The sequence below is a fragment of the Harpegnathos saltator genome, unplaced genomic scaffold, assembly GCF_003227715.2.
Source record: "Harpegnathos saltator strain DR-91 unplaced genomic scaffold, Hsal_v8.6 scaffold573, whole genome shotgun sequence".
NCBI lineage: Eukaryota > Metazoa > Arthropoda > Insecta > Hymenoptera > Formicidae > Harpegnathos > Harpegnathos saltator.
Window position 1 is genome coordinate 484539 of NW_020230397.1, and position 23973 is coordinate 508511.

A 23973-nucleotide genomic window follows, 5' to 3' on the forward strand; every position below is an offset into this window, starting at 1 on the left:
GAATCATTTTGAAGGTCAACGTAAGGGCTATATGAAACAAAATTGTTACTTAATTTCAAAATGGCGGATTTAATATGGCGGATTAAAATGTGAAATGTTTTTGGATTTGAGTGAAACTCATTTTTCAGGGGTTTTTTGAGTCTCTGATAACGAATCTAAAGTAAAAATTTGCAAATTCAATATAGCCATATCTAATATAGCTGACAAAATGTAAATAAAAAAGGTCGACTCAATTTTATTCATATTTCGTGGAATTTTTTGAAACACGGAATGAGGCAGAGTGGAACTTTACACACTGTGCATATTGAATTCATTTTTAATTTTGAAATTTTGACTACAAATTCATAATCAGCGACCCCAAAAATCTCTGGAATATGGATTTTATTCAAATCCAAGAAAATTTTACATTTTAGTTCGCCATATTGGATTCGATATTTTGTATTTTGAAACTTTGACTACAGATTCATAATCAGCGACTCTAAAAACCCTTAGTAAGACCTGAATTAGATGCAAATTATTCCTAGAAAAAAGTCAGGCACGAAAGGGTTAAATGATTTTCAATGCTCGTATATGATACGTTTAGCTTCTCAGCGATCTCCCGTGTTGCATAATGGCGATTGGATTCAAGCAATGCTCTTATTTTGTCGTCATCGACCTCAATCGGCCGGCCTGACCGTGGTGCGTCTTTCACAGAAAAATCTCCTGAATGAAAACGAGCAAACCAACACGGATGGAACTGGCGTTTTGTTAAGGATTCCTCACCGTATACAGTAACTTTTATATATAACTTTTGATGGGCTTGCACAGCGTTCTTTCCTTTTTAGAAGTAAAAAAGTAAAATATGGCGGAAATGCTCATTTTGATTTTCCATTTTCAACTCAATGCCAAACAAACAATTCTTTACCGAATGACGCACTTTTTCTTTTTTAAAGAAAACTTGAAGTCAGCTGTCAAATGATATGAAGGTTATAGGGTTTGGAGTGAAGTTAGTTGCGTTTGATGACAAGTAAAGTCGTCTATCCGTGAAAAACAACATGATTTTGTTGCCAACCCAACAGAAACAAGCACAGAGACTTGTGTTGTGCGACGTTCGTCGTTGGTTCCATGTCGCATCTTCGAGCAGGAAACCGACAGTGGGAAGACAGTGCGGGAATGAGAAGGGGATCTCGGGTCTATTCACGTTAGTAGAAACATAATGCGTGAAATCTAAAGCGCGTGAATCCCATCAAAGGCGCCGAGGTGAGTAACATTCGCAACGGGGACGGCGCGCAGCCCTGAAATACTCGCCGCTCGCGGCGCGAAAACTCGCAGCCGGCGCTCCTGCTCGCTCATAACAGTCTAATGAACAAGAGATGCGACGACGACGATGACGACGACGCACACACGACACTCGAAGCCAAGTTCGCCCATTCAGCGTGTCGTCGTGCTCTTGCTTTATTTCCTTCGCGCTCGTAGCACCCGCGGCGCCGTTCTTTCTCTCCTGGCTTTCGTTTCGCTCGCGTGTACGTGATTTTCGGAATGCGATTTCACCGGGTGATTTCAGACGGAGGAAGAGCGGCTAGGGAAAGAGAGACGAGCGGCGAGCACTTTCCACTGCCGGGAATAATCGCGGCCGAGTCCGCGGAGATCCGCAAAGCCGGCCTCGCCAATAACACAACGAATCGATCGTCTCGCTTAACACGATGAAGCGCGCAGTTCGCACAACGCGATCATTTCTAACAGTCGGGAATGTCAGCGGCCAATGAGCTCTGGATACGGCATCGCGTAGAAAGCGTCTTGTGGCGAGGCCGCGCGCGCGCGCGCGACTCGAAGCCGATACGCGCTCAAGCTGCTGAAGCCTCTCAAGCGCTCTTGGCTTTCGCGCGGCGATGACGCCCGGTCGTTAATCCGCGAGCGCGAGTGTCGTCCGGCCGCGAGAGAGTCATCTCGCGAACGGCCGCTTTCGAATTTGCACGAAAGAGCGCACCGTTCGCGATGAAGAGTGGCTGCGTTCAGCGGAAAAAGCTGCTTTGCAACTGTGTCAAATTCGTCGATCTGATTGGTATACAGGTTGCGTGAAAAGTTCGCGGAGCGGAACTGAAATAAAGAATACCTAATTCTAAAAATGATTTTATTCTTCAATATAGTCTCCATTAACTTCAATAAACACTTGGCCCAATGGCTCTCCAATAATTTTATTCCATCGCGGAAGTATGTTTCTGGAAGGTTTGCGAAATATGCCTCTGCGGCTGCTATAGCTTCTTCATTCGACAAAAAATGCTTTCCACGGAGGAATTGTTTCAGGTTTCGGAACAGACAGAAGTCGCTGGCGGGTGCCAAATCTGGCGAATACGGTGGATGATCAAGCAATTTTTACTTCAATTCATTGAATTTAGACATTGACAAAACACTTGTGTGAGCAGGTGCGTTGTCTTGGTGAAAAATGATTTGTTTGTGCTGCAAACCAGGTTTTTTCTCACGAATTTTTGCGTCCAATTGATCCAAAAGGTTACAATAATATTCAGAGTCAATTGTTTTACCTTTTTCCAGATAGTCAATTAACAAAATCCCTTTAGCATCCCAAAAAACTGATGCCAAAGCATGAAAATGATCGGCTTTTTTGCCGATCTTTCATACTTTGTTTGCTTTGCAGCTGAACATCCAGCTTCAGTCCACTGTAAACGTTCCTGTTTCAATTTAGGATCATAATGATAGATCCAAGTCTCATCCATAGTTATAAAACGATGCACAAAATCGGTTTTATTCTTCTTAAAACGATCCAAATGACGCTGAGAAATTTGCTTTCGAGCGAGTTTTTGTTGAATTGTTAACATATGCGGCACCACTTTTCCAAACACCTTTTTCATTTGTAATTCTTTATGCAAAATATGCCGTACCCGTTCATCTGAAATGCCTATGGTATGAGCAATTTCACGCGTAGTCACAACTACTGATTGACTAATCAAAATTGATTATTCTTCTTAGGTTCGGTTTCACAACTTATTTTAAACGGAGTTTAACTCGTTAAACCCAGTTTAAAGGAAATGTTGCGTGCCACAAGTGCCATAAACTTCGGTGATTATCTATTTCCTGTGGTTAAGGTTAAATGCCGAATTTTGGGCGTTTAATGAACATAAATGAAGTTTAATATTGCGGCGCTACAAATTTCAAAGTCAATATATCTATCGTTTAGTTTTTTAGGGTTACGTTGGTGCAACATCGCAGTTTATCGAGCGTCGAAAGATAATAAAAGAACAATCTATACAAAAAGTGAGGAATAAATTTGTTGGAAGATATGGCTTTAAAGTATATATCATCTTCATTTGAAGATTTTGACAATTTGATTATTAACGCCCGAAAATTGTGAGAAAATGACCGTCGTAGAAGAATTCGATAACGTCGATTTTTACACATGATTTCGTTTATCCAAAGAATCTGTATTGCAGTGCTAGCAAAAATCGAGCGACTTGTTTTCGTTCTTGCATCTTACTCCCCGTCCTACTTCCGACCATTTATTATTAACTAATCGTAGTCTATGTTTGACAAGAAGGAGAAATCTTTGGGATTTTCTTCGTACAGATTATAAGTTTATATATAGGTTAAACTACAGTTATAAATGCAATGTGGAACGCAATGTAAGTTTAACCATGACTATAACCATTAAATGTAACAGCCGTCCAGCTAAGCTTGGTTTAAACTCGATTTTGTAGAACTTAGGCCCAGTTCTACAAAATCGAGTTTAAACCAAGCTTAGCTGAACGGCTGTTACATTTAACGTCATGGATAAACTTGCATTGGGTTCCACATTGTATTTATAATTGTAGTAATGTTATGTAAACCTACAGTCTGTACGAAGAAAATTCCAAAGACTTCTTCTTGTCGGACATAGATTGTGATTGGTTGATAACAAATGGTCGGAAGTAAGACGGGAATAAGGACGAAAACAAGTCGCTCGATTTCTGCTGGCACTACAGATTCTTCAGACAAACGAAATCGCGCGTGAAAATCGATGTTATCGAATTCTTCTACGATTACCGTTTTCTCAGAATTTTCGGACGTTGATGATTAAATTGTCAAAATCTTCATCCTCGGATGAAGCTGAAGATATACTTTAAAGCCACATCTTCCAACAAATTTATTTCTCACTTTTTGTATGGATTATTTTCTTATTTTCTTTCGACGTTCGATAAATTGCGATGTTGTACCAACATAACCCTAAAAAGCTGGACGATGGATATCTTGCCTTTGAAATTGGTGGCATTGCAGCATTAACCTTCGTTTATATTCGTTAAACGCCCAAAATTCGGCGTTAGACTTTAATCATACGAAATAGACGGTAACCGAAGTTTATGGCAATTGTGGAACGCAACATTTCCTTCAAAATTGGGTTTAACGGGTTGGAGATAAATCCCGTTCAAAGTAAATTGTGGAACCGGGCCTTAGAGCCCAAAAATATTCAACCGTGACTGCTTAATTTGCTTACTACTCAGAGCCCAGAGACACAGAAAAGCTTAAGTAGCCAGACGTAGCAGCAAGAAAACTGCCTAGTCAAAATTGATGATTCTTTTTACGACCAAGAATATTCAACTGTGATTGGTTAATTTTAATTTGCTTATATACTGCTTATGCCTTACTGCTTAAGTATTCCTCTGTGTCCGGGTCCTTAGTTGATGAGATATGTTATAAAACTTGCTTCGATCCGCAGATATCGGTGATCGCTTTCACAGCGTACTTTTATTACGTCACGTACGTCGCACTCCCCACCACGTATTTTTAGCTTACGCTCCTTCTTTATATTCTTTATTCAATGGAGCGCACGCATGGGATCTTCCTGGATTGGCGAGATCCGGGCGCACACATGTTCACCGCGATCCCCTTGCCGTTTGCCGCATGCGGAGCGCGCGCCGCCAGATGCGAAGCGGAAAGAAAGGCCGCGAAAAAGCGAAGAGCGCAGCGCAAAACGCGATGGAAGAAGGACGCGAAACGGGATCGCGTAAGCAGGCGAGGTGGCGGGAGAGTCGCGCGATGCGCGACAAAAACGGCTCGTGAGGCTGCATTGTCCCGAAAAGTCGAGGTCTTAAGCCCGTATCAGACTATGGATTGGGATTGAGATTGGATTGAAATTTGACCAATTGGAAAAAAGAAAATAATTTCAAATGTAGTTTTACTACAAATTTAGCCCTGATTGGTTGAATTTCAATCCAATCCACTCAATCCCAATCCGCAGTTTGATACAGGCTTTAGGATTCGAAAACTAGGTAACGGCTTGCCTTGATGCGATTTCTTCGGCGAGGAGCTGCTACGAAAATACCGAAGTACAGGCGTATTAATGTTTACCTATTCGCGTACGCTTCCGCGATTCTCGAGTGAGCAGGCGGCATTTCTCTCGGCTGTGCGGCAAGACACAATTCCGATATTTCGGTAAAATCGTGTTTCGGCATTCTTCAGGAAATGTTTTTCCGTTTTAACTTCTTTCTTTCTTTTTCGGATGATACACGTTCACCGATGTTTCCATTTCATGAAGAGACAGAATGATGTTCTAAGGACTATAAGCCTCACATACACATTGTCCTTAACCCTTTAATTAGGGATATGCAAAAATTTCCATCGTTCACGTATAGATGGCATTGTGAATTATTTACACGAAAGTTGCGATGCATTTCTGTTAGATTATGTCAGTATTGGTCAACCCGCATAGAAACTGCCTAATAAGTCATATTCATTGACATAAATATTTTTAACTCGCATGAAGCTGTAAATCGATAAGACACATATTCGCTATTGCATGCTTTTTTACTTCATCAGCGCAAAACAGCTGTCGAAGCAGCCAGAATCATTTGCAAGATTTATGGTAAGAGGACGATAGTTGAAAGTTCGTGTCATGAGTAGTTTCGGCGTTTTAAAAATGGCGATTTTGATTTGAAAGACAAGGAGCGTGCGCCGGGCAACAGCAAGAGATGAGTTCGGATGACTTGGAAGCGTTATTGCAAGAAGATTCAATCGAGTGTAGAACTTGCGAAAAGGTTACATGTTAATCAGAGCACTGTAATTCGATGCTTGCATGAGATGGGGAAAGTTCTGAAGGAAGGAAAATGGGTTCCCCATGAATTATCCGAGGACGCTATCGCCAGCCGAGTCACCGTTTGCCATTCGCTGCTCAATAGACACAAACATAAGCCTTTTTTGTATCGAATTGTGACCGGAGACGAAACATGGATTTATTATGACAATTCTAATCGCAAAAAGTCATGGGTAAATCCCGGAGAACTCTTTACGTCACAGCCAAAACGAAATATGGTCATAAGGTCCTCCTGTGTATCTGGTGGGACATGCAAGGAGCGCTGTATTATGAGCTGTTAAAACCATCTCAAACCGTGGAATTATATAGTCCACAATTGAGGCAGTTGAATGATCAATTGATCGAGAAACGGCTATATTTCGGGGTAGAGCAAGACAATGTGATTCTTCTACATGACAATGCCAGGCCCCATGTTGCATTAGGGATTTGAAAAACTTTAATGGAATTGCAAGGGGAAATCCTACCACACCCGGTATATTCTTCAGATATTGCCCTATCGGATTTTCATTTATTTCGTTCTATGCAGCACAGTCTTTCTGGTATACGATTTCGCAATGTTGAAGAAGTACGACAATTCATCGATAACTTCATTTATTCTAAGAACAAATACTTATTTTATCATGATATCCATATTTTGCCTAAAAGATGGCAAAAAGTAGTAGATAGTGTCGGAAAATATTTTGATTAAAGATACTATGTCATTTATAATAATATTAATAAAAAACATTGCCTTAGAAACGATGGAAACTTTCGCATGTTTCTAATACTTCTGGATGACCCAAAGAAAAAGAAAATTTATAAAAGAGTTTTGAAGATGCAATTTCGACATTGTTATAAAGTGTTTTCCGCATATATGATGCACACTTCATAAATCTCCTCTTTTATAGGATCCATATTGGTTCAATTAATCAAATTTTTCGAATTTGAGGGCAAATTCGTAATAATCTATAAAATTCACGTAACTTATATTTTTAGCATATTTATATATTTTTATGGTTTTACTCCTATATAGCGGCCATATTGGATCTGCCATTTTGAATTTTGTATATCTGACATAAAATTCGTAATTAACGATCTGTGGAAGACCTTTATATGGTATATCCGATTTATATTTATTCAGATTTATACTAATTTATCTTTATATGGCAGCTATATTGGGTCTGCCACTTTAAATCATTGAAATTTGACTTTAGATTTGTAATCAGTGACCCGGAAACATAGAAATGCAAGATTTCGCAGAAATCCGTCAGTTAGAAAAAGATGTACTGCCACACAAAGAATCAAAATATTTTCCCCTCTCTATCCCTTCACGAACCTCAAGAAACATCGTCACAACCTATTCTTATTATAACCAGTCCCAGCCTCATCTAGGGAGAATATCGGGGTAGTTTCTTACGCTATGCATCACTGCGAGCTTCGTCCGCTGAATTCCCACCGCCGTTGGACGGATATTTTTCGCATGTCGCCAGTGCGTCGCGATGTGCGACACTTTGGTTTTCACGATGTATGGCTAGCTATAAGAATTGTCGCACAGCGACAATTCTTTCGCAATTAATCTCTCTGAAGTCGCGAGAGAAGCTACGAGTGCAGTCGGAAAGAGTGGATGGCAAATGAGCGCAAGTCTCGCGTCTTCATTCGACCTTACGTCACCCTATGGTGCCGCCCTGCGCAACCCTTCACGCGTGACACCAATCAGTTTTTACGCATGGTCGTTACGGGAATATAGCAATCCATCGATTGACGGCTAGAGCAGCTATGGTGAAACCGAGCGCGATTTTGTCTGTGTTGCATTTGTGTTGCTTTAGATTCCGAACGTGACTGGCTTTCCGCGCGTTTCAGTTAGTGAATTAAACAAGAGAAATGGTCGGAATTGGGCGTCTTAGATTGGAATCGCTCGTGCAAAAAAAATAAAAGAAAATAAGAACCACTTTTCCAACCAAGCTCCGATCAGAATCATTTGTTTTGGCAACCTTACAGGTTCTCAACTAAAGTTGCTGCTCATTTTCTATTCCTTCTCACAGCGGCTTCAGTCAGAATCCTGCAAGGTTGCTAAAACGGTTAGTTTAACTGAAGTTGGTAGAGAGGTGATCCCTATGGCCTCGTATACACGAGAAAACTTCAGCAGTAAGATGTAAGAAGTAAGGAAATTGATTAACCAAAGTTGATTATTCTTCTTATAACCCAAAAATACTCAACTGGCCGGTTAATTTATTTACCTACTATTTACGTCTTATTGTTTAACTTTTTTTCATATGTCTTGACTTGACACAAATTGTTGATTACGATTTTATCGCAGTCTGAAAATTAAATAAGATCATAATCTAATTTTATTTCATTTTCGGAATCGAAGAATGTCTAAAAGTTTAACGTCTAAGTGTAAAAATAAAATAACTTTTCGTTGATCTTTATTTTATTCCGACTCGATAAAAAATCATATATGTATAAATACAGGATGTCTCATTTTAAATCAGCCAGGTAAAAATCTCGAAAAATATAGAAGATACTAAGAAACGTTTCAGACAAAAGTTGCATAGTTTCAAAGAGGACATAAAATGACTATATCATTTTGTTTACAGATAACGGCACTTTTGAGATGTTCATTAATCATTACTTTTCTTAAATGGAAATCCCCATTTTTTATTATATCATCTTTTTCTACCAATTAATTTGAACAATTTTTGTCTGAAACATTTTTTATTTACCTAATATTTTTTGAGATATTTAAGAAAAATTTGGTATCTTTCTCAACATTTAACTTACGGTATCTCGCTAATTATTTGTCGGAAGAAAAAATGAACCAAACTTTTATACTCTATTTAGTCTCAAGAATATATTGTTACAATAACATCCTGATTTTTATTAATTTGATTTTGAAATTTCCGAAAGTCGATAAGTTAATAAAAATAATAATATATTTTTGAGATCAAATAGAGTAAAAAAATTTAATACTATTTTTTCTCCCGATAAAGTTAGTTAGTGAGATATCGTAAATTAAATATTGAAAAAATTATCAAGTTTTTCTTCAATATCTTAAAAAAATATTAGGCAAATAAAAAATATTTCAGACGAAAGTTGTTAAAATTAATTGGTAGAAAAAGATAATATAATTGATATAAAAATTGAAATTTCTATTTAAGAAAAGTAATAATCAATAAACATCTCGAAAGTAACGCCATCTATAAACAAAATGATATAATTGTTTTATGTCCCCATTGAAACCATACAACTTTTATCTAAAACATTTTCTTCTAAAATGCTTAATTTTCGAAATATTTCGCCGTTCCAGTACTTTTTATACATTTTGTATACACAGGATGTCCGGGATTTTTTGGAAACGAAAAATTGTGAAAATTAATCAGATCCAACTGAAAAGAAAAGTCACGTCTAGCGATAAATATGAGTATATTGAATTTTAAACTCTGAACCTATTGCTGAACACAATAGCCATCATATAATTGTAGATCAAGTCATTCTGAACCAAAAAATCCTTTACCATTTTGCAAATAAATTTTCAAGTTATCAATTGAGACAGCCTCCAGATGTGGTCATTTTTAATCATTAGTAACTTAATAACTATAGCGATTTTTGCAAAGTGGCACTTGACTTTTTTTCTAATTTTGATCCGATTAATCTTCGCAATTTTTCGTTAATTTGATAATTTTGAAATTTCCGAAAGTCGATAAGTGAACAAAAGTTGGGGCACTATTGTAACAATATTTTCAATCATTAATATCTTAATAATTATTTAACTATTGTGATTTTACAAAATGGTACTTAACTTTCCTTTTTAGTTTGATCCAATTAATCTTCACAATTTTTCGTTTCCAAAAGATCTTGGATACTCTGTATACATATATGATCTTTTTCTGCCGCGGATCGGATTTAATATTCCCAGCTCGTTTGCGAGCTGTCGGGGTCTTTCCGGTCGTGATTCGGAAACAATTCGAGTGCCCGAGTAATGAGACAACCGTCGGAAAACGGCATCGTTTCAATCGAGATCCACCCGAGAGATACCATCATGTCCCCCCAGGAGCGTTGAGAGCTGATGCACACACGCACCATGCATACTCACGCTCTTATCCTCTGGTCGGATTCTTGACTCTCTTTTTTTTCTGTTTTTGCTCCTTTTTCAAGAACGCACGGGGCGAGGAACGGTCACCGGACATGCAACCGATAACGAAGGAGGACAACGCCCCTGCCGAAGCGACACCGACACGTCTCTCTCTCTCTCTCTTTCTTTCTCGTTCCCCTTCTGCCCCTTCCTCCCTCTCTCTCGCTCTTTTTCTTCGCATTCCTGATTCGCGTACCAAGTCCGTCATCGTCCAGCAGGGATCGCGTTGTAACGAGGTAATCGAGAATAAATCGCTACGTCCAGCGCGGCTCGCTTCGACGCGCACACACACACACACACACGCCAACACATACATACACGGCGGAAATTAATTCTAGAGCACTAGACTGTGGGGTCCGTTGGACCCAGACCGAATTCACACGCACGCAAGCACGCACCTTCGGACATCGGAAGTTGTACTTGAACTCGGGTTCAAACGCATCAACGTTCCGTCGGGGTTGAAGGATGACGAGCGCAGCTTCGCCCGCTGATCCCTCGAAAAATTGGGATTTCTTTGCTTCGGCGACGATACGAGACCCACAGCGGAGCGCGGGAATTCAATCCGCGACCTTGGCGAGCTCGGAGGACACGGCGCGCGAGGGACCGTCGCGATGGGTTTTCTGGCGAAATTATGACGTGCAAATCGGCCTTGCGATTAATATCGCAAGGTCCTTGCGCTTCGCGAAGAGGTCTTCCCGACGCGGGAAAATGCGGCTGCACCTCGGCATACCTCGGACCGTTTCTTCGGGGAACGCAAAACCGTAAGTTTGTCCGGGCTTTTTCGCGCGCGACCGAAGGAATCTCAGTCTTTCTCTCGGCCTTACATTCGACTTGACGAAACGTCAAGAGGAACAGGTCGTCCGGGGTACAGTTATCCTGCAAAGTGCATCATCGGTTCCAAAATCCAGCGTCTCCTCGCCTTCGGAATCCTCCCATACAGCAACATTGCCGCAACGTTGCAACAACATTGCCGCAACGTTGCAGCAATATTGCTGCAACTGTTTGCGTTCCTTGGCCGTGAGCAAGCGACCGAATCACCTTCATGCACAGCGGAGATCGACACCAGCAGACCGCGCGAAATTATGTCATGCTAAAGTGCAGTCTGTCTCTCTCTCTCGCTCTCTCTGTCTCACGCGACGCTCCCCCGGGAGAACCTGGCCTGGCGTATTCGAGCGGTGAAACGTCGCGCCGAGGTTTCTCGTTCCTCCGGGACTCAAGAAGGTCGCGGAGGCATTCAGCTTCGGCGGAGGAGACGTCGAGGAGAAGCGCATCGTTCGCGCTCTTCTAACCTCAGTTCGAAAGTTTGAACGGCTTTCCGAGCCGTGGCGGTGCCTCGGTACGCGCCAGATCGCTTCTGGGTCACTCCGCGGCGACAGGACGCGCGCGGGAGCGCGCCGCGTCGCGCAGCCACCAGCTGATCCTGGCACGTCCTGGATCGCCGAGTAAGACGTACGAGCCGCCGCCTGTTCCTTCTCCTTCTCCTCCTCGTCCGCCTTCGCCTTGTCCTCTCTTCCTGCTCATCTTCGTCGTCAAGGGTGCGGGTGACCCGGAGCGTCGCGCTCCGCTCGGTTTACTCACCGTCTCTCCAGGTTCACCGTTGCGCTGATCCGCACGAGTCATTCACTGAAGTCACGATCGTCTCACGATACGGCTCGCGAAACCGGACGCGATGAAAACGGCCAAAATAACCCTCTACGAAGCGGCTGAGCGACGACTGATTTTTATCGAACCGTCCGCGGTGAAATGCGGCTCGCGCCGCGCTCGACTCGCCATCTCGCGGCCGAGGCCTCGAACCGCGAGAGGAACGTCGAGGTAGTGAAAAAAAAACTGTTGATAGAAGACGGCCGATTCGGAGGAATTGCGTGTGGAAATTACGGCAGATCGATGAGCGCATGTGACTTTCGCGTAAGTTTCAAAATGTACTCTCGGAAATATATCATCTTTATTTTATTATAAAAATCTTGTTGCTCTGTAAAATCTCTATGTACACACGGTGAAGCAATAAATGACCCTTATAGAGAAGTATTACTGGCTGTAATAAATTTGCCAATGATAATTGCCTGGGAATAGAAAAATGATATATAATTATATATAAATTACACGCATTTTGTCCTATATATTTATAATTAATTTAATAAGTAATATATATTTATATATAATAAATTTATAATATTGTCTATATACATATATATTTTGTTATATACAGGGTGTCCGGAATCTCTTGGAAACGAAAAATTTTGAAGATTAATCGGATCAAACTGAGAAGAAAAGTCATGTACTTTTGTAGAAATCGCAAGTTATTAAGTTATTATCCAGATAGACAAATTTTGGCAGACTGTCTGCATAGAGACTGAATTCGAGAATTAAAATAGCATAAATACATAAAGACGCGTCTTTATACAGGAAACATTTTAGTAGCATGCAAAGAAGCAATCTGATTCTATGGACATGCGGCATATGCCACAATTGTCAGCAAGACGCAATTAATTAGCATTACAAACTGATATTTCGTTCTAAAGTAAAGAATAATAAATACATATTTCTTACAGCAAGCATATTATAAACATGTTATGCCGCTTCAATGGTATCATAAAATATATATTGAATGCATGCATGCTATTGCCAAAATGTCTATTTGCGTAGTTATTAAGTTATTAATGATTGAAAATTACTGCATCTAGAAGCTCTTTTAATTGATAACTTGAAAATCTTCATACTTATTTGCAAAATGGTAAAGGACTTTTTTGTTCAGAATGATCTAATCTATAATTACTGCTATTTTGTCTAGCGATAAATACGAATATATTGAACTTTGGACTCTGAATCTTGAATCTGTCGCTAGGCACAATAGCCGTCATAAAATTGTAGATTAGATCATTCTGAACAAAAAAGTTCTTTACCACTTTACAAATAAGTATGCAAATTTTCAAGTTATCGATTAAAAGAACCTTTAGTCATTTTCAATCATTAATAACTTAACAACTGTTGCGATTTTTGCAAAATGGTACGTAACTTTTCTTCTCAGTTTGATCTGATTAATCCTCACAAATTTTTTTTGTTTCCAAAAGATCCCGGACATCCTGTCGGTGTAGATAACCATACATGGAGAAAATTCGTGTAAAATGTACAGTCTTTTTTCCCGAGAAATTGCTATCTCAGCAATTTTATTGCTCATAGAAGTATCAAGTTATTAAGCAACAATAATTTATCATTGGCCAATTTATCACAGCCAATGATGCTTCTCTGTAAGGGGACTGGTCCCTCTTTCATCCGCAAAGAGGCCAGTCCTTGTCCTGCGAATAAATTACGGACACCTTTAAAGCGTGATCGTAGAAAGAACAAGTGCCAATCAAAGCGCCAATTTTGCTATCAGGATCGCGTATATTTAAAACGGATACGTTCTGCTTCTCCAAGTATGACCAGTCGCAACCGTACGATATGCTCTCGTGCTCGTTGTATTCGCTAACGATTGTCGGCGATTCCTCGTTGCCGCAGTCGACGATCTTAAAGCCGCCGTACATGCAAGCGGCGAGTAAGTAACGGCGCGAAAAGGGATGCCATTTTAAGCGCCAGATTCCGCCGCGGAGATCAGTTTCCGACATTGGTCGTTTGAGGTTCCTTTTGTCCCACAATCTCAGAATTTCGTCATAACTGAAACATTTGGTCGAGAAGTTTACGGATCGAAATTGGAAAAGCTGGAAAGTTTTTCTTAGATGCGTATTAAGAGTTGTCACTTTCCTGAAACTTATCTATCCTGAAATTGTGTAGAAACACTACAATTTTAATGGAGAGTCGAATCTGAGTTGTTCAATTGAATTGAATGACATATATTTTTATATATATTATGTGTGTGTGTGTGTGTGTGTATATGTGAGATTCAACTGAGTTTGAAGAATTTGGTTCTAACTTTCAATCGAAATTGAAGCATCACATGAGATAAGTTTCAAGTGAAATATTAAATTTTTAAATAGCTAGTCAGATCAGAGTTTTTTCATTGAGTCATGATACGTGCGACGCTATCTATATGATCGCGATACAGTCGAGAAATTTATATCTATCCCTGACGCCTGTATTAATTAAGTCTTAACTTGAAACTCTCATATGAGATACTTGAATTAAGCGTTAGCTTAGAATTATGAGTCAGTTCAATCGAATCATATATATAGTATGAGTGAGTTTCTTAATTCAGCATAAATTCACTGCATTTTCATCTGATAAATGACAATATGACGTCGCTGATGGATGTTTGATGGCATATTTTTAAGAATAGTTTTATGAACGGATTCGATTAAAGTCAATAATAAATATATATACTTGATTCGTAAATATCAACAATTAAATATTTATATGTACATATAATTCTGAAACCCAGATTTTGTAAATTATACAAAATTAGCATTAGAAATTAGCATTAAAAATAAATATTTTGTTTGTTATATACATATTATTTTTATATAATATATATTGTTTGTATTTATAATCAGAATATACTTAGCTTATATTTCAACTGAAATTCTAGATAATCGAAAATGTGCTTTAAAGTCTACATTTAAATACAATAGCATTATTTTTAATGCAGTTATCAATTTTTGTATTTTACACGTACACGTTTAATTAATAATAAATCTGTATTACTGTCACTGTCGTTACTTGTCAAAGATAAAGTATCAAGAGAAGAATCAGAAGATTCATCTTTACACTTTTTTTAATTAACACGTTCGCGACATCATGACCCACTGGTGGGTCACACTGGTTTATATTAATAGACGTGTCCACCGGTGGATCACATACTATGAAGCATTGCACTGCTTCTGAAAAGCCGTCATGATCCACTGGTGATGCACCTTCAAAAATCAGTAAAATGGCTGAAAATTCATTGAATAAGATGAAAGCAAAGCCTTTTGTTATAAAACAAACGTAAAGAAGCAATATATTAAAAAATAAATTGTGCGTCCTTTAGAGTGAACCAATGGATTTATTGATTGTCGCGAACGTATTAAGTTATAATTTAGTAGTGTTTTCATATAATAATCACACATAAATGTTAACATTTTTAAGTTAGGAAATTATGCCCATCATGTTCAATCAAAAATTTCATCTGTCCATCAACAAAATCAGTTGATGGATCTGATGGATATGTGAGTTTAGTGCTGTAAATAAGAACACATTGATGTATTGGTGTACAAATAAGTTTTTAAAGCGTTTTTAAGACAATGCAAAACATATTTGAGAAAAGAACAATACATTTATTAATCAAAATATGCGCCGTTGTTATCTATCATCTTCTGCCATCGGTCAGGCAGCTGATGGATTCCAGCAGTAAAGAAGTATTCGTCGTGCGACATGATAAAATCGTCAACCCATTTTTGCAGTTCGTCAAATGTTCGGAAGTGAACTGAAGACAAAGCATTTTGCATGGATCGAAACAAGTGATAGTCTGAAGGGGCTATGTCGGGACTGTACGCCGGATGCTTCAAAACTTCCTAGCCAAGCGTCAATAACGTTTCCTTGACCGATTTCGCAACATGCGGTCTGGCGTTATCATGGAACAATTTAACGGGGCGCAAACCTTTGCCAGTAAATGGACGTTTTCGACTGATTTCCTCGTTCAATCGCAGCAATTGTTGCTTGTAGCGATCAGCAGTAATAGTTTCACCCGGTTGCAAGAGATCATAATACAGCACACCCTTGATATCCCACCACATGCATAACAAAACTTTCTTCGAGTGAATATTGCGCTTCGGTGTTGATGTCGTTGCTTGACCGGGATCTACCCAGTATTTTTTGCGTTTGAAATTATCGAACCATATCCACTTCTCACCGCCTGTCACAATTTTCCACAGAAAAGACTTCCTACGTTGTTTAACAGATTCAAATACTTCATGACACGCTTATCTTTGTTCCTCTGACTCAGTTCATGTGGCACCCATTTTCCTTCTTTATGAATCTTTCCCATTGCGTGTAGACGATTAGAAATAGTTTGTTGAATTATTCCCACTTGTTCAGCAAGTTCTTTTTGCGTTTGCGCGCAGTCTTCATCCAGTAATGCTTGTAATTGCTCATGTTCAACCTTCTGCGGGGCGCCACTATATTCTCGATCGTTAACCTCAAAATCACTAGCTTTAAATCGCCTGAACCAAAATTCACACGTGCTTTTCGATACAATATTCTCCCTAAGAACAGAACATGTCGATGCACATGCTTTTGCAGCACTTTTCTCTTAGTGAAATTCGTAACGAATGCAGTGACGAACAAATGCTTTGTCGCTTGCCATCTTTCACATATCAACGTTTAAGAACGTTTGAATGCTGAGCCAACTTCTGCGTCGTTTTGATTACTCTGGACTGGTTACAGTCACGTGACAAAACCGCGGGAGAATTTCTGATTTGTGCTGAACCTAGCAATATATGTCACACAAAAACGCTTTAAAACTTATTTGTACACTTAATAATTCATCGATGAATAAAATAAAATGCTGTATTGCTTCACGTGATGGACCAATTGATGAATAAAAAAATTCAACCAATATTTGCAACTGAGATTCAACCGAGAAACGTCTAATTTTCAATTCAAGCGTGTTCACTTGAGACAAGTTTCATATAACGATTATTAAGACGGGTTTGAATTTTGAAGCCCAGCTCATTTGAGACAAGCTTCAAGTGACGATTGTTAATATAGATCTTAAACTTAATATGCTCAAACATTGTTTCACCTTCCAGTTGCGAGTGTGAATTCTGCATTAATGTTGCTGTGGATGCTAGTTACACCGGCGTCATGCGTTCTGTTACACGCCACAGGATTAGGTCCTGTTCTACTATCGAAGACTTGAAACTTGCAATCGTCACCTCCTGAAATTTCATGATACATTAGACATATGTTTCTGTCTGAGAAGAGTAGACAAATTGAACGGGGCTGGAGCGAATATGTATCTTGCACAGAGTTGAGTAAGTTTAAATTAATTTTATAAGTCCTTAACTTCAAATTTTGCTCGATTAAAGAAATATATTAACTCCTGTATATAGGAATCTCATTTTAAAGCATCCACTCAAATATCTCAGAAATACTGCGTAAAATCGAAAAATGTTTCAGACAAAAGTTGTTTGACTTGAAAGGGGACATAAGACAACGATAGCATCTTGTTTATAGATGGTACCACTTTCGAGATATTCACTGATCATCAAGTTTCTTAAATGAAAATCCCAATTTTTTATTATATTATCTTTTTTTACCAATACGGTAAAAAAATGAAATATTTTAGGTTTTGCTTCAGCCGCCGTTTTTAATGCCCCCATCTTTTATATGACAATTTTGCGGGTTAGATTTTCAAAATACAACTATTTTGTCCCCCTTTGGTGCACTTGGTCTTCAGTTACCTATACTATTTCGATGTGAAATAAATCGTTAAAAAAATGTATTTTCCGTGTTTTTTTGTTTAAACCGCCATATTTATATTGCTAATACAGATAGCTCAATTTTGACGCCGCCATTCGAAAGAGCAAACCCAAAAACACTAGGAAATAAAGTTACATATAAATCGCTCACGTTTTACTTAATAAGCACAAAGCTTGAATATGAACAAAAAATTTTGGACATTTCGGCGTTAATGGGTTAAATATCTCAAAAAATATAAAGCAAATGAAAAAATGTTTCAGACAAAAGTTGTTCAAATTAATTGGTAGAAAAAGATAATATAATTGATATAAAAATTGAGATTTCTATTTAAGAAAAGTAATAATCAATAAATATCTTGAAAGTAATGCTATCTATAAACAAAATGATATCGCTGTCTTGATACATGATAGAAATGTGAACTTGACCTTAAGTGACTTTGTTAAAATCAAGTCAAAGTCATTAATGTTTTTTTAAATGGAAACCCTTATTTTTTTATTATATATTCTTGTAGCTTATCTCGAGAGCTTTCCAAAACACTATAATAAAGTTACGTTTCATTGAGTACTTTCCGAGTTATGAGGTGTGACTTGAAAGTTAAGGCAAGGCCGATCACTGATCCGGCCAACTAAGGCAAGACTAATCACTGATCTGGCCAAGATAAGGCAAGACTTATCAAGGCTAAAGACATATTCGAATGATCTTGCCTTAGTTGGCCGGATCAGTGATCGGTCTTGCCTTAGTTGGCCGGATCAGTGATCGATCTTGCCTTAGTTGGCCGGATTAATGATCGGTTTTGCTTTAGTTGGCCGGATCAGTGATCGGTCTTGCCTTAACTTTCAAACCTCATAACTCGGAAAGTACTCAATGAAACGTAACTTTATTATAGTGTTTCAGAAAGCTCTCGAGATAAGCTACAAGAATATGTAATAAAAAATAGGGGTTTCCATTTTAATGATTAACTAGTTATTACCTAACCCTGATCCCGCACAACTATAAACTGTACGTTATTGTACCAGAGTAGAAGGAATTCGTTTGCCAGTAGTCGAACGCTGCGATCCACGCCTCGAAGTCGTGCGCTCGCCACGAGAAGTCTCTCGTCAAGTCATTCTTATGCAATGTGAAACGTGATATCCATCCTCGAGAGTCGCTGACGATGATATGTATATTATCTGCGACACAAGTATGAGAAATACATCTGCCTGTGGACCAATCCAAAGACAACGCCAAGATCTCGTCGTCGCTATCGCTTATTTTTCCTTCTACGAGTAATTCTAACGTCGCGACGCCTCCATCATCCTCTAGACGATATATCTGCAAACATCCAGTGGAATTGACAACTGCGAGCAAGATTCTGTTCTCCTTGTCCGGGCAGTGTAGCCACTTCATGTCCAATACGGCTGGGACGTCTACTCGTTGCAACATTCTTAATTTTTCGCAGTCCATCACACGGAACGTGTAGATTCTTCCGAGTCGTTTCGACGTGTCATTACTCCTCGTCATGGCGTTCTCGTCCTCCTTGGCCAACTGATACGTCCCGCACACCAGGATGTCCCGGAACGGCTCTACGGGACACCATTCTGCAGAGTCCGCCGAAAATTCCGTGTCAAACGTGTCCAAAGTGCGAAAAGCTATCGCCATTCTTCGAGAGTTATCTGAAACAAGAGAGGAGTTTCGACTTTTCTTCTGCAAAAAGTTTTGCTGCCGCGGTCGTAATTGTAATCGTAACAGATGCCTTATCCAAAGGAACATATGCTTCTTTTTCGATAGAAACGTTTTATTGGACTATAAATATATTACAATGTCCGATATAAAAAAGAAAAAAAAAAACAACTTAATACTGTTCTTACATTACAATCTTCTGGTACAAATTTGTCTCCTACTTTAGTTGGACTTGTACAATCGTTATTTAGTACGTTAACAAATTGTAAAACTATATGTCTAACTGCGTGTCCATTTGTACAAACTCTTTTATAAAATTACTTTTGTTTCCGCGATTAGAATTAATGACAATCTTAGAAAGCCACATTTGTACTATAGTTGTCGATATATTAAGGTTTTAATTGTAATAGATATACAATATTTCTTCGCACACATTACACTTTACACATACGCACATATATATATTTCACATTCGGTTAATAATTATAAAAAACTAAAAGGTATAAATATCTCAGTCATAATAATGCTATCAGGCAAAGTTTGAGCTAGATAATAATACTGCTTATTGACGTACGCTTTGGCACATAGAATATTAAGTAATTTATTTTATTTAAAAATAAAGAGAAAGATCAAAATCGTCCTTTTGAAGTAGTTGTCTCGTGTAAGAAATTTTTTACGGATTTGCTGTAACTTTGTGTATCTATTGAGATGTTATCTGATTGTTCATATAATTAGGAACAGTTTGGCCATTTGAAAAGAGATGTTTGTACTTAAAACAGAGACTTTTAACAATTTTCTATCCTATATCTCACTGAGTTTAGCGTTTCGTTTATAAGTTTATGTAACAAATTATATTTAGGGTGTTAATGAAGAATTGCTATATATGATATTAAGAATCAATAAGCGGATATTATATGTATGTGTATGTATGTGTGTGTATATACACACATAAATTGAAATTATCGTAATCTAAGTTTTAAAATAAATATAAAAGTTTATAATTTATATTAATCCCATCCATGTATGTATGATGGCTTCGTTGTTGGAATCAAATAATAATATAAAAAGCAACTACACTGGTTGCTGCAATTATTTTGAGGCAGTTATTTTTATGGCATACATACAGTCTGTCACAGAAGAGTCTCATTTATTACTCATATATCGTTGGCTGGAAATGAAAATACTTTGTGGAATCTAAAACATCCATTGTACGGAATGAGAGGTAGGATACACTTTTATGCTCATACCTAATATGAAATCCAATCCCCATTATTACTAATTATTGCAGTGGCAGGGTTACTGCATACTTTCAACTAGATTTTCAATATTTGATATTAACAACTATATCCTTTCAACGTGTTATATCTTTTGTGAAAATACAGTATTCTCAGTACAATGTGAAAATACAATAATCTTAAGTATACATATTTTACTCCAAGGCCTAAATATTTTCTACATTGCGTGACTGGAATAGCTAATCTAAGACATCAATATGATTTTCTATTTTCCAATTAATACATTAGCAAAATTTAGATAGTTATTCTCTTAGCCATTCTTTACTTCACTGCCATGTTTCATCAAACTATCTGTTTCTAGACCTTAGAGATATTTTTTATAAATATTGATGGATTTAATTTTATGAGCGTGTAAACAAGTATAAACACTGCAACTGAAACCGCAAGTATTGAAGCAACTTCAAACATGCAGTTATATTGGATATTTGAAGTTCCTGTTTCCTCGCTGCAATCTTCTTGATTTATGAGAATAGAAACACACTTTAAACTCTTGCAAAATGTGTCGAAACACATAGATATGTTCACCAAATGACATTTGCAATCAATCGGACAAATTTGTAAAATAATTCAAATATTTCTCTTTTGCTCAAACAATAACTGTGGAATTAAAATGTTGACAGAATTATGAAAAAGGATAAATTGCATGTCACATTTGATATCTGATTCCTCTAAGCATCATTTGATAGTTATAATTAGTTTACACTGACATGTTTCCTTAAAATTTAAATTTCATTTTACACAAAGTTAAGTCCAAATGTTTTAGAAATAGTTTAATAATAGCGTTATCTTGTTTCTTTGTAGTTGCTCTAAAAGTATCATGTTTTGGCAAACTATTAACAGTATTTCTTTTAGAATAGCATTGAACCCATTTTCTAACAAAAGATTTTGGCTTCTATGTGTACTATGTAACAGATTTAATGGTCATTTAAAAATTTTTAAGATGAGTACGAAGAAACACACTATTTTAAAGCATGAAATAAATATGGCATTTGAAAATGCATCTATTTTTGGCAATAAGAACAGTGACGATACAAAGGCCACATTTACAGGTAATTGTCGCAAGTTCTTATGTGATTACACAAGAACATATGATTGTATAATTTGAAATATTTCCACTTATGAATTTCTAGAGGCTTTCATAATGTTTATCGGTGATTGTCATACATTTTCCAACCAATTTAAATTTATTGCATGATGATAATATTAAAACTCCTACAAAAAGGGTTAATACTTGGAGTAAATATGAAAACAAAAAACATTCTAACAAAAGGATTCAAAGATAGACACACATCAGAATAAACAACTTTTGCATGTACATGTGTGTAATAGAACAATTTTAACCAAAAGTTTGCATTACTAAAAGCAAGAAAATCAATTCATTATAATCTCTTAAGATATAACTGAATTTTTTTTCCCATCCTAAGTTAATAAAGTGTGGTGTATTTTAATGTATGTGTTCTTTCATATGTATTACTTAAGATTATTTGACTTTTTTTCTATTGTAAAATTAAACTTTTCAATAATATCATTGTGAGACAAACCTATCTTAATTCCATTTCAGTGCAATTTATTCAATTGTTGCAAACAACTATAAAATAAAAAAAATATATTCAATACTTTTGAAAATAAAATTCTTGGAAAAGAATAATCAATTATAATTTCTTCAGATTTGATTAAAAACAATACTTTGGTTATGATTCCAACTAATATTCTATAATGATAATAAGTTAAAATAATTTAATATTCCACATGCTGATCAAAACTTGAGGTAGGACAAGTATTATTGGAATATATTCTTTTGTACGCTAACATGATGTTTCGTATACTTTAAAAATATATAGTTGTTATTGCGTATATAAATATAAAAACTGCAGAGTTACTGACAGTACGATGCTTATTGGTTTTCTTTGTTTTTCTGAATCACATTGGACTGAGTTTCAAGTAAACAATCCTTGATTAAACTACGTGCGTTTGTTATACAAGTTTTAACTTCTTCCCCCTCATTGCGTCTACCACCATAAAAGGGTTTAATATGATAGCCAAGTTCCTGTATGACACTTAGCAATTTCATATACTTCCATTCACGAGTGGAGGAGGCCACTGGCGGAGAAGTCTGTTGGTATACACTTTGGTTTGGAACTGTGAATATCGGTTCCGTGACCTTTTTCACAATATCTATTTCGTTTTGGTATTCTTCTTCCATCTTGCAATGTCTCCTCAATTAATATACCTTAGGAAATGACCAATTAACATAAAACTCGTGTGACGAGCCTCAAATCTTATTACCAATTTTAAAACTCATTAGACAGCATGCTTTAAATCGCACTTATCAGTTCACTTATCAATGTTTCATGAATAAATGAAAAATAGAAACGAAGATAACTTTCATAAATAATGAATATTATTTATCTGTTAGTTTTAAACACAAATACTGTCTTAACATGTTATAAATACCGTTCTGTTGAAATGTGATGAAATGGGATGAATATATATATATATATATAGTGGTTTAATAAATATAATAAATAAGTAGTTTTCTTATACTGACGTGCAGTCGATGCAACTTGAACATAATTTTGTACTTGCAATGTCCAAATAAACTTTCCACACTTGTATACAGCACGTGCACTGAAGTATTTGTTTTAGAGCAGAAACCCAAGAGCAACCCATTTGGGTTTCAAAAGATGCGTTTTTCGACACGCCCTCTGAGAAAGTACGAGTAAACTATGTTTGTTATGAACATATCATCAGAGAGAAACCTGAGAGCGGCCACCGGGCCGATTACTCTGGAATGTTTTTTCCACCGAATTCCGTCGCGCCTCCTATACCGCGATTCTGTAACTCGTTATTGGAGTTAACGACATTTTCGTTATCGTTGCGCAGCTTTTGTATACCGTAGAAAAGCTGCGCAACAATAACGAAACTGTCGTTAACTCCAATAACAAGTTACAGAATCGCACCACTGGGGCTAGTATTCCGTACTCGCGTACCGATAGTTGTCAGTGTCGTTAGCAGTATTGCGCAGCAATTTTGTTATATGAAAAACCTACGCAATGCCGCTAACGACATCGACAACTGTCGATACAGTCCCTGAAAAAATGTGTGCACACTATTGGTCTGTTCTTTCTAGCTGCACTGCGGAGCTAGTGCAATAAGTTAGAATGAAACAACTATACTTTCTCTCACTTTAACCAGAGAGAAACCTGAAAGCGGCCAACACGGCATTTTTTGCGACACCGACTTTCCGCTCTGGGAAAGAGCGCCATCTGCATCCATTTTGAGAGAGGAATTACGATGTTACATCCACTTTTAGGTCTCGATGGTAAAATCTGCATGTAGTGGAAGTTCGTGCTACATCCACTTTCAGACGGTTTATGTCCGTGCTGCAACCACAATTGCTATCTCTATGCCAGACTATGCCCGGAGGTCTAAAAAGAGCGGGGGAGAGGAGGGGAGGA

The 23973-nt window shown here is 37.7% G+C and overlaps 2 protein-coding genes across 6 annotated transcripts in view; both read right to left on the reverse strand.

The window, feature by feature from the left end:
• LOC105184452 (uncharacterized) overlaps positions 1 to 11927 on the reverse strand; it is a 42675-nt gene extending 30748 nt beyond the window's left edge. For both annotated transcript variants that reach the window (XM_011143268.3, XM_011143270.3), the window contains exon 1: positions 11748 to 11927. The gene's annotated coding sequence lies outside the window, so the exon portion shown is untranslated. The remainder of the gene's footprint in view (positions 1 to 11747) is intronic.
• Positions 11928 to 13181: 1254 nt separating this feature from the next.
• LOC105184454 (diphthine methyltransferase) lies at positions 13182 to 23547 on the reverse strand. 4 transcript variants are annotated; one of them, XM_025303762.1, is made up of 6 exons: positions 23476 to 23547; positions 23064 to 23220; positions 22591 to 22745; positions 18575 to 19213; positions 16882 to 17017; positions 13182 to 13820 (listed from the first exon to the last, which is right to left on the reverse strand). In XM_025303762.1, the coding sequence occupies exons 4-6, from the start codon at positions 19197 to 19199 to the stop codon at positions 13436 to 13438; spliced, it is 1146 nt and encodes a 381-aa protein (XP_025159547.1). In that variant the 5' UTR covers positions 19200 to 19213; positions 22591 to 22745; positions 23064 to 23220; positions 23476 to 23547; the 3' UTR covers positions 13182 to 13435. The 4 variants fall into 4 exon arrangements, with proteins under 4 accessions (XP_025159547.1, XP_025159546.1, XP_011141573.1 ...); XM_025303761.1 differs by lacking the exon at positions 22591 to 22745 and having other exon boundaries at positions 23476 to 23546; XM_011143271.3 differs by lacking the exons at positions 22591 to 22745; positions 23476 to 23547 and having other exon boundaries at positions 23064 to 23232.
• Positions 23548 to 23973: the final 426 nt, after the last annotated feature.